Source organism: Mastigoproctus giganteus, chromosome 9, assembly GCF_048544385.1.
Source record: "Mastigoproctus giganteus isolate SK-2022 chromosome 9, ASM4854438v1, whole genome shotgun sequence".
NCBI classification, from domain to species: Eukaryota; Metazoa; Arthropoda; class Arachnida; order Uropygi; family Thelyphonidae; genus Mastigoproctus; species Mastigoproctus giganteus.
Genome location: NC_143583.1, coordinates 205,172,448 through 205,189,213, shown reverse-complemented (window position 1 = coordinate 205,189,213; position 16,766 = coordinate 205,172,448). Strand labels below are relative to the sequence as shown.

Below are 16,766 nucleotides of genomic sequence, written 5' to 3'. Positions count from 1 at the left end.
CACTAGAAATCGTGCATTCGTTAGCTATGTGAAATAAGCGAAGGTATTATATTCGATTTGTGTAAATGACAATATTATTATCAATTAATGCAGTCTTAATAAAAGGGAGTTTTTGATTTTGTAACTAAACACGTTAGGGCAGAAATGCTGCATGTTAATTAAAATAGTTTTCTTTTTTCAAATTGTAGTATTGTATAATAAGGTTAAAAGAAATTTGCTTGTACAGTTGCGTTGTTGGAATCGCATATACATAAATAATAGATAGAGATTACCGTAATAAAAGAATACTTTTATATAAGGGTACTTGTACGTTGACTTTTAGCATTGGAGTTAAAGGCTGTACGATTACAATTGGGAAATTTCTTTTCTGTCAGCGTATCACTGGGTAAAAATGAAAAATGCTGGAAACCGTGGGATTTGTTACAAATGAAACTGTTAATGAATTTGACGCCGATTCTTCTGCTTCCAAAAAGGAAAGAACATATGGATGTCTCAACAAGAAAAATACCTTTGATGTGCTTGACGTTGAATCAGACAAAGAAGTTATAGCTTCGGACAATAATATACGTATAAAAACAGAATCACCACAAACTTTTAATTGCCACTCAACACCAGAAAAAAGCAAACTGGATTTGACGGAGCAACTCACCGCTACCATGAAACAAAAGAAGTTGCAAGAGTGTAACAGCAGTAGTGGGGCAAGGGAAGGCGAACACATAGATCCAAAGAAAGTTGAGAATATTGATATAAAAATGGAGCATCCAAGAGAAGCTAGTGATGGAATGGCTATTTCTACAGAAAAGCAAATGGATATCCAGTGTGCAAAACCTTACATCAGACCACAAAATCCAGGTGAGGCGGCTGTTGTGTGTGTGTGTGTGTGTTGTATCAGTTCTAATGTGCTAATAAATCTATGTTTTGCCTTTTATAAATAATAACATTTATGTACTAATGGCGTTTTAAAAATAGTAGATTAAATTTTTTTCAAAATAACATGAAACTTAATAAATCGGTGTTTTGAATATTTTTGGCACACCCAGGGACCTGAGCTGGATATCATCATTCTTCTCTTTCCTGGTGATTCCCTTCTACTTCTGACTCTCTCCCTCTCAGGGTAACTCGGAATTTTTTTTTTTCTTTTCTTTTTTTTTGGCTTGTGCAGCATAAGCCTCAGGCTTCCTTGCCTTATAATAGCTAGTAATAATAATAAGTGAAGTTGCTGTTTAAGTTAATGAAAAAAATTCTATTAATGTAACTTATTAATACAATCTTTTCAAATGCTCTCTGATAACAGTTGAAAGAATAAGAATTTTTTTATTTTTAGAAAAAATATTTTTAGCAACTTATATATGACTTACTGAAATGCAAAAGTTTGCTTGAATGTTAATATAAATTCGTTTCTGTTCATATCACTTTTTGTCATTAATGTGAATTAAAATTAATAACCAAAATTAGTCAGAGGTTCACTTCTCCATACTATTCACAGATGGTATTAGGTTATCTAATAGTGTTTTAAGTTTTTTCATGAAAAGGTTGCTTTTAAGTTTTTTTTTTTTTTTTTTTAAATGTTAGTTGCAGTTATTAGTATTTTGCAAAATGGTGCAAAGAAGCAAGCTAATAGTGCGTCAACAACAACAAAAAAAAAACTTGCTGTTTTGTTTGCCCACCCCTTCTAATATTTTCCCCCTTTGTTTTTTTTTAATTCAAGCTTCTTCCACAGCACTGGGTTACAGAGAAGTTTATTCCAACCATCATTTGCTCATGATAGCATATACATATGACATAACCTTGATAGTGTAATACATATTACTGCATTTAAGTATCTATCAGTTTAGTATCTATATGAGAAAGAGCAAATGATGCCCACAACAACTACTTTGTAGTTTTTTAAGAGTGTCTATGGTGTATCAAAACACCGATATTATATAGATACTAAACTCTTAAAGTATTATGCCTTGTGCATTTAACTATTTTAAACTATCAGTTTAGTGTATTCTCAAATTAAATAGAATTTAAATGGAAATCGGGCCTCAGATAAGAGCAGTAAATTAGCGGGAATGCTGTGGGTTCTGGAGAAACTGAAGGGGCAGTTCTACAAATTACGGTTTTACAAAATGTGATTCTTATGCAATGTTTGTGGATGTAACTGGAATGAGACATGATACAGGCAAGGGGGAGGATATCTTTGTATATGTTTTGTGAAAAGACTATGAGGAAATTATGTGTAAACTCAGTGTTCTGATGGGCATTTAAGAGAAGTTGAAGAGCAGTTGAAGAACAGGGTGATACCCTTGACAGAATTTAAATGGGGCTCATCAGGCTCTTAGCTGCCAAACTCTGCCATAGCTTACACTTGTGCATCGGCAATACAGCAGCAACCCCCAAAGCAGAATGCACTGGTAGTTATTGTCAGTAGAAAACGGATAGGTATAATAGAACCAGGGTATCTCTGCCTGGGGCAAAAGTACATGATATTATACAGCAGATTGTATGTTTTAAGGGAACAAAATGTGATATTGTTGTACATGCTGGCACTAATGTTATTAGTGCCAGCATTATGAGACATCAAGAAGAATATGCAGTGCCACAAATCATTCTGACTGGAAGAATTAATGGTCAGAGGAAGAATATCATGGCTGGATAATTTGAAGGAATGGACAGGCAAAAATGAAGAATTATTTTATAATGCTTATGACAGATGCTGATTGCCAACCCCAGATGTGATGGAAACCTGTGATGATGATGTCAGGGTAACTAAAACTAAGAACAAGTGCATGTATACTTGCATGTACATAAATACGAGGAACATAGTAAATAAATTTTATGAATTTGAAATATGATTAAATCATCAAATGCAGACATTGTGTGGAGACATGGTGTCACTCAGACAAAGAATGCAAAATTTGAATATTGGGAGTATGATGCATACATTTTTTTATTTATTTAATTAGGTGGTCCCAGCCAGTGTTTGTTAACTCCACCAAACTATAGTACAGTTTCATATACAGATATTACGATATAATTTAGAATATCATACAAAATGAACATCCTGGATTGATACAACTTACAATTTCAAATATTATACAAAATGCATAGAGTGAGTATTAGCAATGGCCACTTGGTGCAAGGAAGCCTATGGCTTATGTTGCACCAGCCAAAAAATATAATGATAAAATAAAAAAATAATAATAAGAGAAAAAGAAAGAGACAACCTATGCATTTCCCTCCACCTGCAGGTAATCCTGCTGACCTTTGAATTTCCCCAAACTGTCAGCCTCTAGCACCCATGTACGGTGCTAGAGGCTGTAATTTATAACTCACTGGCTAAAATTGCAGTAATTTATAACTCACTGGCTAAAATAAAACTTCTTGCAATCCAGTCTAAACATCTCCCCCCCCCAACTTGAAATTATGGCACCCTTGTTCTAGAATTATTTATAAGCATGAAATTTCTGTCCGTATTCATTTTGCTTATGCCTCTCAGAGCCTTAAACACCTCGATCAAGTCTCCTCTAAGGTGCCTAGTTTCCAAGCTCTGCAATCCACATGTTCGAAGTCTTTTCTTGTATGAACGCCATTTTGCCGATCTCATTTATACAACAGACGAGTTACCCATCTTTGGACACTTTCAAGAAGCAGTGTCTTTCTTTAGGTGTGGTATCCATACTTGAACACAGTATTACACAGTGTGGTCTAACAATAGCGTTATATAATGGGAATATGACGTTCCCCAGGTTCAATACTTTAAAATTTGCTGGGTTAAAGCATAGCTGCCATTTTTCTGACCATTCATGAAGTCTATCTAGGTCACTCTGAAGAAGCAGTGCTTGGTGGTAATCATTACCTACTGTACCAATCTTACATCATCTGCAAATTTAGACATCACGCCCTCTATCCCTTCATCGATGTCATTTATAAAAATCAAAAACAACAGTGGTCCTAATACTGATCCTTGGGGAACCCCACTTACGTCAACCCAATCTGAGAAATAACCATTTATCACAACCCTCTACCTCCTGCCCCGAAGCCATCCAGCTATCCATGTAAGGATTTTCCCTGTGATTCCAACCTATTCCAGCTTTTAAAGTAACCGCTCCTGTGGGATTGAGTCAAATGCTTTGCTGAAATCCAAATAAACAATGTCGAAATTAATCCCAAAGTCCAGCTCTTGAGTGAACCTGTCAAAATAGCTAACCAGATTAGTTAAACATGATTTTCCCTTTACAAAACTATGCTGAGTATCCTTCCGAATTCCATTTCTATCTAAATGATTCTGAATTCCAACTTTGATCATTGTCTCCATGATTTTCCCTACTACTGAAGTTAGACTAATCAGCCAGTAATTTTCCGCTTCACTCTTATAACCACTGTTATGTGTTGGAGATACATTGGCACTTTTCCAATCCAACAGAATCACTCCTGAGTCCAGTGATGCTCTCATAATTAGCCTCAATGGTTCAATGCACTCACTTGCCATGTCCATTAAGATTATAGGGGTATACGCCATCAACCCCAGGAATCTTGCTGCCCTGTTGGCTTGAAAGTTTTTTTCATTAAATAAACGTGAAATTTCAACTACATTAATTACATTTTTTTCAACTTCACTCCCATAATTTCTCATTGATATAAAGGGTTTTTCTTCTGTAAATATCGAAGCAAAGTAACTGATGAGTTCATCTGCAACTTCAGCTGGGACATCTAATACATAAGGGTCCGATCTGCTTTGTTCTTCTCTTCTTTGCATTTATATACGTGAAGAATTTTTTATTCCCCCCCCCCCCCCCCGTTTGCCAGCAATTTCTCATAATCTGCCTTTGCAGTTTTACCCTATTACAGATCAATTTGTAGCTGTTATAGGTTTCAGTACTTTTTTTTATTGCTCTGTATATAATGATATATAAGCATTCAAGGCTTCTGTGATTAATGTTTTAAGGGTATACCATAATTCAATTGGATTTGCTCTCTGTGAGATATCTACCCAGTTAATAGAGGCCATGTAGCATCTTAAGCCGTCGTATTTCCTTTCCAGAAATTATAACCCATTCCTTTGCCTTTAACTACGCTACCTTTCTCTGACTGCACTTGTCCAGAGAAAGTTCCCACCAGTTACAGAAAGAAGTTACTTCTGACCGCCATTGTTATAGTATATTAGATCTATACAGAATAGCGTACCGTATATCCGAAACTTGATAGCGTAAGGTTTAATGTAAAACCTAATAGTGTAATACTTAGCACTGTATACTGTATTAGAGTGTGTTAGCATAGCATAGTATTATCAATTAATCAGTAAAATTTACTAATCTCATTAAATTTCACTGTTCTTAACTGTTCTGTCTTAACTGTTCTTTCACATCTGTCTGGGTCATGCTTCTGTACTTAAACAGAAGCATGACCCAGACTAGAGCAGCAAAGCAAAGAGCACAGAATAGCGGGAATGCTGTGGCTCATGGGGAAAATGAAGGGGGCGATTCTCCGACACATCTCAGTCTAAAAAAATGTGCGAAGTGTGAAATGTTTGCGAATCATTCTGGAATAGGACATGATCTAGCCAAGGAAGATGTCTTTGTGTATGCTAGGTGCAGAGTGGGAAGAAATTAGGCAACAACTCAACATTCTGATGGGCATTTATGAGAGTTTGAGATGTAGGGTAGATGCCCACAAAGAAATTAATGAGAGGCCCATCAAGCTCTCATCTCCCCAACTCAATGCCACAGCTCACTCTTGTGCATCAGTAAACACAGCGGCAATCACCAAGGCAGAATGCGCTGGTCCCACACAAGCTAGTTATTGTCGGGGAGACGGGGAATATGTTATGCAAAAAGAATACGTGGAATAGGACCAGGCTATGTCTGCCAGGGACAAAAGTTGATGACGTTGTAGAGTAAATATCATCTTTTAAGGGCACAAAAGGTGATTTTGTTGTACACAGCACTAATGACCTTAAGAGTAAGAGATCTGCAGATTTACTTAACAAGTACAGATCAACGTTGAAAAAAAGTTGCCAGTTAGAATTAAATTTGAAAGCGTCTGCAATTATGCCCAGGCATGATAGGAGGGAGTGTATGATGAGAGCCTTGTCAATCAGTTCGACCCTGGAGAGATTGTGCAAGGCTCATTGGGTAGAATTATTTTCAGCGTGGTCTGTGCTTGCTAAAGGGAGAGACTGCTTCTACAGGGATGGGATGCAGTTAATAGAAAAGTTGCAAGAATATTTGCTGATGCTATCTAGGCAGTGTTAGGTGGGTTGGAAAACTGCTAGCTTGGGGGGGGGGATTCACAGACTAAAAGATTAACAGTAGCTGCAGGCAGAGGTAACAGTTATTCTTTCACTGCTTCTATTGTAATAAGCAGCCTAGAGAGCAAGTTTCTTGGGATTTCAAGAGCTGCTGTGATTCATCATAGAACAAGTAAATACAAGGGCTGTGTTAGGGTGACTAAGAGCAAGAACAGGTGCATGTATATTGCATGTACACCAATGCTAGAAGTATAGTAAATAAATATGAATTTGAAGTGCTGGTCAAGACATCAAAGGCAGATATTGTTGGAATATCCAAGACATGGTGTCACACATATAAGCAGTGCAGAATTGGAATTTGGGGAGTACAATGTGTACAGAAAGGATAGACAGGGTAGGCCAGAGAAGTGACAACTGAAGTTTAACATTGATAAATGCAATGTACTGCATATGGGTAGCAATAACCCAAGAGAAACTTACCAACTGTGTGGTGGTACACTCAGGGAAGTGGAAAATGAAAAAGACCTGGGGATAATTGTGCAGTAAAGAGATGAAGTTCTCTGAGCAGTGCAGACAGGCTGCCAAAGCAAGTCCTAGTCTTGTCAATGATATACAGCCACTCCCCGATTAATGTAAGGGTTGCGTTCTGTAGAACTCTGCTTGTTGAATTGATTGAATCAAAAAAGAAATGTTCAACGAACATGTGAATAGAATTATTTATTGTATTTATTCAATTTTTTATCTCATACTCAGGAAAAATTACAGAAGCGTGCAATTATAAAATTATAAAAAAAGAAGAGAGGAGACAGGCATAAAGTCAGTAAGTTTTACATCTCGAGCATCGTTGCCAGAATCGACATCTTCAGCTGATAAGTATGCCACTGTGGAGATTTAGAAGGGGTTGGCCGCTCAACCTTACGAAAGAACATATTAAACTATGACTGGACAGTGGCTTTTTCTTTTCATCATAGATTTCTTTGTAGTAAGCAAGCATATCATTCATCCCTCTGTTAACTTTTAAGAATGGTTTGCTGTCAGGATCCATCTTCTCAGACTTCACCATTGCACTGCTTCATGAAATGCAATGCCATCTCTTTGGTGATGAAGCATCTCCGCTCCTCGTTTGGTTCATCTTTAGCTTCATCAGCATTTTCTTCTTTCACTATCGCTGCCTGTAAGTCAGTAAGTTCTTCATTAGATAATTCCTTCTCTGCCTCTATTAACTCCTCCACGTCTTTGGCAGCGACCTCCAACGGAAGTAGCTCTGCAACCTTTACAATCTTATCTTTAACCTCTTCATATGGTTCATCTTTATCAAATCCTTCGAAGCCTTTTATGTGCCATGGGCATATTTTCTTTCTTTCACCATTTAAACAACTTTTAGTAATTTCCGCCCAAGCCTTATTAATGTTTAAGATGGCGTGGTAAATATTGTAAGATTTCCAAAAGTCTCTTAACGTAATTTTTCTCACCGTCTACTGCAGACAATGCCTGAACAAATGTTGCGAGTACATAGTATGCTTTCAAATTCAAAATAACACCCTGATCCATAGGTTGGATGAGTGAAGTCATGTTTCGTGGTAGAAATATGACTCTCTCACGTTCGAATTGAAATCATCTAGATGCGTAGGATGTTCAGGAGCATTATGTAATAGAAGCAAATCTTAAAAGGAACGTTGTTGTCTTTACAATATTTTTCAACTTCGGTAATGAAGCAGCATTTAAGCCAATCCTCAAAGAGAGATACAGTATTGTTATCCATGCTTTGTGGTCGATCGGAAATGCACGGGCAGGGTGGCTTTATTGATGCCCTTAAATGCACGAGGATTTCCAGAATGATACACAAGCAGTGGTATTAATCTGTAATCTCCCACTGCATTAGCCCAAAGCGAGAGCGTGTCCCTATCTTTTGAAGCCTTGAAACCTGGCATTATCTTTTCCTCTTTGGCAATGTATGTTTGAACCAGCATTTTTGCCCAGTACAGAGCAGTCTCATCAACATTAAAAATTTGCCTCATTGAATTCATCAATAATTTTTTCTAACACATCACAATTTCTCTGTCTCTGCAGCTGCAGAATCGCCACTGGCGACTTCACTGCATACTTTAATGTTTTGGAAACCAGCACGATGCTTGAACCTATTAACCCACCTGTTGCTTGCCATGAACTTGGCTTCGCCATACTTATCCTTAATATCGTCATAAATACTTTTTGCTTTTGCTTGAATGGCCATTGGACTCAGGAGCACTAGCTTCTGAATCTGATTTTCCATCCATATTATTAATAGCTTTTCCATCTTCGATATAGTGCACGAACACTGTTTTGTGATCACTGTTGATCTTAAGTGCATTGATCCTTTGACATGTTCTTTTATACGTGCACTGTCCTCTAAAATGGTAATGACCTAATTCCCTTGCAATAGATGACAAGCTTTGTCCTGATTCATACTTCTTAATCACTTTCATCTTCATTTCTAAATCAATTTTGTTTTGTTTCCTGGCAGTACCAGCACTTCCTATTTAGGAATGAAGAGAAATTTCTGAAAATTTGTTTTTTATACAATTTTTAAGATTTCAGTGCAGGGGAACTCATTTCACCATAATACCATAATGTAAAAACCCACAGAATTCCAGTTATCGGTATTATCGCAAATGCAATAAGATCGAGTTTATTACCCATTTATAATAGATTGCGCTAACAGAAAAGCCCAATAAACAGGAAAGTGCATATTTTTTTTTGTTGTGACCTCCAGAAACATGCTTTAAAAAATATCACAAAGGCGTTCAAAATTATTTTTATAACGGAACATATGATAATGATGAAAATGTACTGCAATTTCCATTATAAATGTGACCTTTTAGAGAGATAAATAGCGAAATTTTGAATTACAAAAATCAAAATGTTATTGGATTCACATTACGATATTTTCACGATACCTCCATTTATTCCTACAAATGCAAAATAAGCTTCCATATTTTTTTCAGTTTGCCCGGCTGGCAAAAACTTACATAAAGTCGAATTTGCGTAAGTCAACTATTATGTAAGTCGGGGAGTTCATGTATAGCAATTTTGCTACCAGACACAAGGAGGTGATTATCCCTTTGTATAAGGAACAGAGGGGTGCTCTTACCAAGGGCACATTCTTGATTAGACCGGGGTTCAAGCCCATGACCACCAAATACTTAGGTGCAGAAAGGTCAGGGAATGACCACCGCATTATCCCCGGAGCAATATGGCCTTAGTTGCAAATACTCCTAAAAACCAAATAACAAACAAACAAACAAGCTCTTACCAAGAGACTTAAATTCTGAAAGTTGCAGCACCTGGACACTAGACACCTGCAAGGTGATCTGATTGAGGTGTATAAGGTCTTGAATGGGTTGAGCAGGCACAGTTATGATGGGATTCTTCCACTTGCTCAGAGTAAGAACCTGAGGGAAGTTTGCCTTTTAACAAGTGGGTAGTTGATTGCTGGAACAGACTTCCAGCTGTTGTTGTGGAAGTTTATAGCTTAAATAAATTTAAGACTGAACTTGACTAACATTTGGAGTGACTTGTGGGTGAAATCGGACGGGTGTGTTTTTTTTTTTTTTTTTTTTTTGCCTAATGCTGTAAAAGCTTGCTTTCTTGCATCATATGTCTCTGCTAATGCTAATTATACATAGCTGTATTTTCCCATAATATCACATTGCCCAAGTTTTTACAGCAGTCTTTTATGTGCAACAGTGTCAAAGGCCTTCCTGAAATCTAAGTATACAAGGTGTGACAAAGTTTCGAGAATAATTCATTTAAAAATTTTATTTTGAAAATTTATACAGATGTGAGGCCATCGCCTTCAAAGTAGTCCCCTTCAGACTGTACACATGCATTCCAGCATAGGATCCATCGATCGCAACATTTCTTGTACTACTAATTTTCTGGTATCTGTTTTAATACCCACATTACATTACTCTGAATTTTAGAAACTGGTTGAAAATGCATTCCTTTCATGACTCCTTTTAGTCGAGGAAATAAAAAGAAGGCACAGGGAAACAAATCAGGCGAATGGAGGGTGCTGCAATGTTATGCTCAATTTTGAAGTTAAAAACTCTTTCGCTACAATGGCAGAATGTGCGAGAGCATTGTCATGATGCAAAATGCACGACGAAGCAATTTCAGGTTGAACCCAGTTGACTCACTTGCAAAGCCTTTCCAAATCTTGAAGGTAAAATTGTCGATTGACAGTTTGTTCATTAGGTGAACGATTCCTTTTTGATCAAAAAAGCAAATTAACATGGTTTTCACAGGAGTGGAAATGCAGTAGCACACGCTCTTTCAGTAGACCGGGGTTCAAGCCCCTGACTGCTGAATACGGTCGATCTGTCAACCCACACTGAAACGTGGCAGATTATGGTCCATTTCCCTCAGCATGAATTGTTGAGGAAGCTTCCATCCTGCAGTGGGTTGGTAATGGCTGCACTTTACTTTACTTTTTTTTTTTTTTTTTTTTTTTCACTTTTTTTTTTTTTGGATCTTGGCGAGGAAACTCCCTTCCATTGTTGACATTGCCTTTTTGTTTTTTCATCCCCTGTAATCACGTGATAAAGCAAATCTGGAACATCTTCAATGCTTTCCAACATCTGAGAATGTTGCAACCGAATTTCTTTCTGCTCATGAGAGAGGTTTTTCGGTACCAGCTTTGCACACTTTCCTCATCAACAAATTTTCAGTCAAAATTAATCTAAATACTTTCCCGATTAATGTTTAGTGGATTTTGGCAGTAATTTTTATGGTTAACTGCCTATCGCTTCGAACAAGATCACGCACACAAACAATGTTTTCGTCGTGTCGAGTTGTGGAAGGACAACCTGAATGCTCAGCATCTTCACGTCCTTCTCGAAACTGTTTTGCCCAATTGACAACGTGTGGTTTTGACATGGTATCATTTCCATAAACTCTGGTTAACTTTTCATAAATATCCGTTGATGATTCACCACTTTTCGCCAAAAATTTTATCACAACTCTTTGTTCTAAATTGCGTTCCATTTTTCATGCAACATGGAACTGAAACACAGCAATGACTGGCAACATTTACCCTTTGCATGCAGGTAGAGGAAAATTATTCTCAAAATTATTGTCACACCTCGTATCTAGTTCCTTGGTCACTGCAACATAGTAACATACCAACAAGACTGCCTCTTGACAAATCCAGGACCATTGTCCAAATGGTCCTGCATTACCTTCTTTAACCAGTGATTCTATTATTTTCCCTGGACAGATGTTAAGCTAACAGATCTATAATTACTCATGTTGCCTTTTGATCCTCTTTATGAATTGGCGATATGTTTGCACTTCTCCAGTCCATAGGACCTCCTGTGAATCCAAGGATGCTTCTTAATTATGGCTAAGAGTTTACTTACCTCCTTTGTTGCCTCCATCAGTATAATTGGATAGATGCCATCTGCCTCAGATGCCTCTTTTATGTCCACCCTCAACAATTTCTGATCCACTTTCATTTCAGTTATCACAGTTATTTAGCTCGTTGTTTGAGTTTGAGAAACTTTTGACATCCCTACCCTAAAGAATTCCTCACGTGTTGAATGTAGATGTAAAATATCTATTCAATTTGTCCGCAAGCTGAGCAGAATCATCAGCATTTAACCCATAAACATCATGTGACCCAGTGTTATTTGGCCCCTTCCTTCTACTGTTAATATAAGCATAGAAGTCTTTCTGTTTTTCTTTGCCAGAGACTTCTCATAATCTGTCTTAGCTTGCATAACCGGCTTTGTGAGTTGATTACAGACCAATTTATATCTAAGCCTTGAACAGTATTTTTTTGTTGGTATGGAAAGCCTAGTGGCTTCTTTGATTACTTCCCACTACACACAATTTAAAAACTGTTTGAGACCTCTGTAGTCGCCCTTATGAAAGCAAAGGCAGTAGTTGTCTTTAATTAAATTTCACATTAGTACACTGTGATTGCTGCTACCCATTGGGTCTTTTACCTGCAGGTTCCTAATGTATGAAAAGTCACTGCTGATAACCAGATCAAGAGTATTGTTGTCTCCTGTTCCCTCTTTAACATAGTGCTGTAGAAGAATCATCCAAGAAATCCATAAATGCTAGTGTGAGTGACCAATCCACAAATTCCACTCAACATGTGGAGAGTTAAAATTTCCCATTATGAGACATTCTAATTTGATTTGCTGCCCCACTCTATTTCCCTGTATAGCTGTTTAGTATACTCATCAGTCATTAGGGCTATAACACACCCATACTCTCAATTTTGTTTTCCCGCTGCTTATATCACGCCAAACTGACTCAACGTTGCACTCGTCACCCAAGTCATTCGAGCCGACCGGGCTAGCCGAGTGGGTAAAGTACCTGCCCGGCAACCCAGAGGTCGCGGGTTCGATTCCCGCCTCGGGCTTGGATCAAAGTACTGCAAAAAAAACCTTGGGAGGTGCAATATGGCCACAGAAGCCGATGCGCCAACAACTACCAAATCAAAAAAAAAAAAAAAAAAAAAACCAAGTCATTTGATGCCCTGCCTTCTTAAGTGAGAGCCTAACCCTGCCACTTTTCCTGGCCTCTGTTTGCTGTATACATTGTACTCCCCATATTCAAATTTAGCATCACTTTATGTTTGAGTGACACCATGTCCTTCATACGTATTTCCCGAAAATCACAGTCTACAGAAGTTCAAGTCCAATGTCAACAAATATCTTTTTTTGTCTTCTCAACCTCCAAGCCAAGCACGGTACTAAAAACTATAGGTTCTAATACCTCTCGTGTTTGGGGTTTACATAAAAAAAAGTCTCCACTATTCCTGCAGTGTGTGCATTTGATGACTTAATCGGTACTTCAAATTCATCAAATTTAATATACAGTGCTCTTGGCATTAGTATACATGCAAGTGTTAGCATTAGCAAAGGCACATGATGCAAGAAAGCAAGCTTATATAGCATCAGCCAAAAAAAAAAAAAAACCCTTATTTCACCCATCCACTCGCTCCAAATGTTTGTCAAGTTCTGCCTTGAATCTGTTTAAGCTATCAACTTCTACAACGACAGATAGAAGTTTATTCCAGCAATCAACCACCCACTGGCTAAAGGCAAACTTCCGCACATCTATCCTACAACTGTCTTTCCTCAGTTTGAATTTATGCCCTCTCAGGCGATTATTTTGAGCAAGAAGAATCCCATCCGCATTGAGCATGCTCTTACTCTTAGTTACCCTAACACAGACCATGTATTCATTTGTTCCATGATGACCCACAGCAGGGCCTGAAATCCCAGATATGTTACTTTCCATGCTGCTGCATGTACCAATAGTAGCAGTGCAAGAATCGTTTTCACCTATTAATGCTTCATCTCTAACAGAGTCTCTCCACTCGCTGTCTCATAGACGCACTGTTTCTGCTGCATGCCTCTTCTACAGATACTTCCATGGGCACTGTTCTTCTGAATTGGCTTCTATAATTCCCGCTCTCTCTTTCAAAACAGTCCGAACACGTGCCGCCACCAGCCAACATCCATTTACTGTCCAACTTCAAACCCACAGAACCAACTTTTCATCTTCCTCATTTATTCATTCAACTGCCGTTTTCTGGAACAACCTTCCTTCATATGTATTTCCTGAAAATTACAATCTACAGAAGTTCAAGTCCAATATCAACAAATATCTTCTTTCGTCTTCTCAACCTCCAACCCAAGCACGGTACTAAGTACTATAGGTTTAATACCTCTCGTGTTTGGGGTTCTCATAAAAAAAAAAAAAAAAAAAGCTCTAGTTAAACATGTAACAATGCAATGCTAGTGGACAGATTTTCATGAAATTTTATCCATGGCTGTTTTAGAAAGATTTGTCAAGCCAAGCCATGCAAACTTTATTAAAATCACAAAAATGGAAATCCATTAATTGTTATTTCTTTTTTTTTTTTTTTTTAATGTGTATTGCATTGGTTATCTAAAATTTGTATATTGTCATTGACATACTGGATATTGTGTTTATTGCTGTGCATGCATTAAAATAATGAATGGGCAATATGGCGGATATGCAGAAAAGTGATGTTCTTGGTTCTTCATTTGTGCATATGAAGCTTGTTGCTTTTTTTGATGAGCTTGTTTCAATTATTAAAATCCTGGAGGAAATAAGGAAATAACTTTATGGGGGGGGGTTAACCATATACTACATGTTCCTATTTGTTTATTTTATTAAATAATAGAAAATCCATGAAATATATGTAGTAATTTAATTTTTATTTAAAATCCAGGAGGAAATAAGTATTACAGAAAGTTTGGGTGATTATTGCATTGGAGTATATTCAGTGAAATGAAGACAGTTACTTTTTATATATTTTTAGTTAATTAGTTAATAATTAATTGGTAACAGAATAATTAGTTATACCTTTCATTTCTATTAATCACTGAAAAAGAAAAAATCACTTAATGTAAGAAATAAATACGGAAAACACCTCAAATTTAATACACTGTATACATTACCTAATTTTTTTGTCTTTATTTATGTATTATTAACATGATGTATTTATGATTCTAGAAGTTTATTCATTAGAAAAAATGTGCCAACCGGGCTGGCCGGGTGGGTAAAGTGCCTGCTTGGCAACCCAAAGGTTGCGGGTTCGAATCCCACCTTGTGCTTGGATCAAAGTACTGCAAAAACCTTGGGAGGTGCATTATGGCCACAGAAACCAATGCGCCAACTAACTAAAAAAAAAAAAAAATGTGCGATTATACATTGATCTGTTGTCATATTTCCTCTGAAACTATTAATATTTTCTTCATTAAGTCATCTGGTGTTTAACTTTTTAACTGATGACAATAAATCTATTAAATTTTTGTTTTCTGTAGCTTTTCCAGGATTTGATCCACATGCCCACTTGACTACTTTTCATCCTTATGTTGGTACTGGTACATCAGCCGCTCAGCAGCCAGATGATTCCAAAACAGGCAGAGGTTCTAATATTGGATCACTTGAGACCCCAAATGCAGCTTCTGATTTTATATATAAGAATTTATTTGTTGCAGTAGCCTCACCTGCTGGACCACATCCAGAAGTACATAATAGTCTTCCATTAAATTCGAAAAAACAAAATAAGGAATTATGGCCTTGTCCTGCTTGCAAAGTACCATTTAAGTCTGCATCCCAGTTACAGGTGCATTTGAGTATACATGTGAAAGATGAAGTGACAGTTCCTTGTGGAATTTGTGGTAAGATTTTTGCTTCAGCTGAGAGAGTAAGCATCCACATTAAAGCAGTTCATGGTGAAAATTCCTGTTCCTGTGATAACTGTGGAAATGGTTTTGGTCATCGTAAATTACAAGACAACACAACAAATCACACAGGTGATAAGCACTTCCATTGCGATGTCTGTGGCAGAAGCTTTTATCAGAAAAATCACCTTGTCAGGCATTCTATGATTCATACTGGAGAAAGACCTTTCTCATGCGACTTTTGTGGTAAAGAATTCTATAGAAAAGACAGACTTACAACACATAGGCGAATTCATACAGGAGAAAAACCCTATCTCTGTTTGGCTTGCGGAAAGACATTTCATCGTAGAGATAAATTAACTCGTCATGTCAAAATGCACAGTGGCGAAATGCCTTTCTTTTGTGTCACTTGTGCAAGAAGATTTGTTGAAGAAAAAGATTTGAAAAAACATGAATGCTCCTTCCAGAATACACAGTCTGGAAGATTGCCACCACAGAATCAGATCCAACAACAGCAGCAACAGTCTCAACAAGGAACACAAACTCAGAATCGATGCCAGTCACAAGAGCAGTCTCAGCAGCAGCAGCAACAACAACAGCCTTGTCCTGAGTCAGAAACTCAGCAACATTCTTCACAGCATGGTTCTCCTCAGCAGCAGCATAGTCCTCAGAGCCCTCAGTCGCAAACACAGAAACAAGTACAGCTGTCCTCTCAGCAGCAGCAACCACAGCAGCAGCAGCAACAACCACCTCAGCAGCATCAGCCACAATCTAGACAGCAGCAGCAGCCTTCACAACCATCACATCCAGTTCAACATGATCAGCACCAGCTTCAGCATCATTTACAGCAGTACTCCTCTTTTGAACAGCCCCAGGCACATCAAGGACATCATCAGTTGCAGCAGCATCAACAACAGCCGCTGCAGTATCAGCAGCAGTCTCAGCCTCAGCTCCATCATCCTCAGCCTCATCCGTTCCAAACCTGTTTAGTAGGATCTTCCTTTTGGGGTGCGTTGAATCGCCTCTCAGCTTTCAATGGACAGCTTTAGCTTTGTTTGATAGATCACATGTATTACTCCAGCATTAAATATATTCTGTAAATTGTACAATATTTGTGCAATGTCTGCTTCCATGATATATTATGTAGTTATCTGTTCATTATATGGTATATATATAATAAATGTTTTTTTTTTTTTTTTTTTTTTTTAATAACTGTGATTATACTGACAAAATAAAATTAAGAAGCAAGGGCATATGCCACTTGGTACCATAATTCAATGATTCAGAATATGCAAATAATTTTGAAATTTTTTGAA

General features: G+C 37.5%; 1 protein-coding gene across 1 annotated transcript; it reads left to right on the top strand.

Annotated features, from left to right (window-relative positions):
• Positions 1-227: 227 nt before the first annotated feature.
• LOC150081063 (uncharacterized) lies at positions 228-16,562 on the top strand. Its single transcript, XM_090381970.1, has 2 exons — positions 228-852; positions 15,088-16,562. The coding sequence occupies exons 1-2, from the start codon at positions 399-401 to the stop codon at positions 16,497-16,499; spliced, it is 1,866 nt and encodes a 621-aa protein (XP_090238096.1). The 5' UTR covers positions 228-398; the 3' UTR covers positions 16,500-16,562.
• The last annotated feature ends 204 nt before the right edge of the window (positions 16,563-16,766 follow it).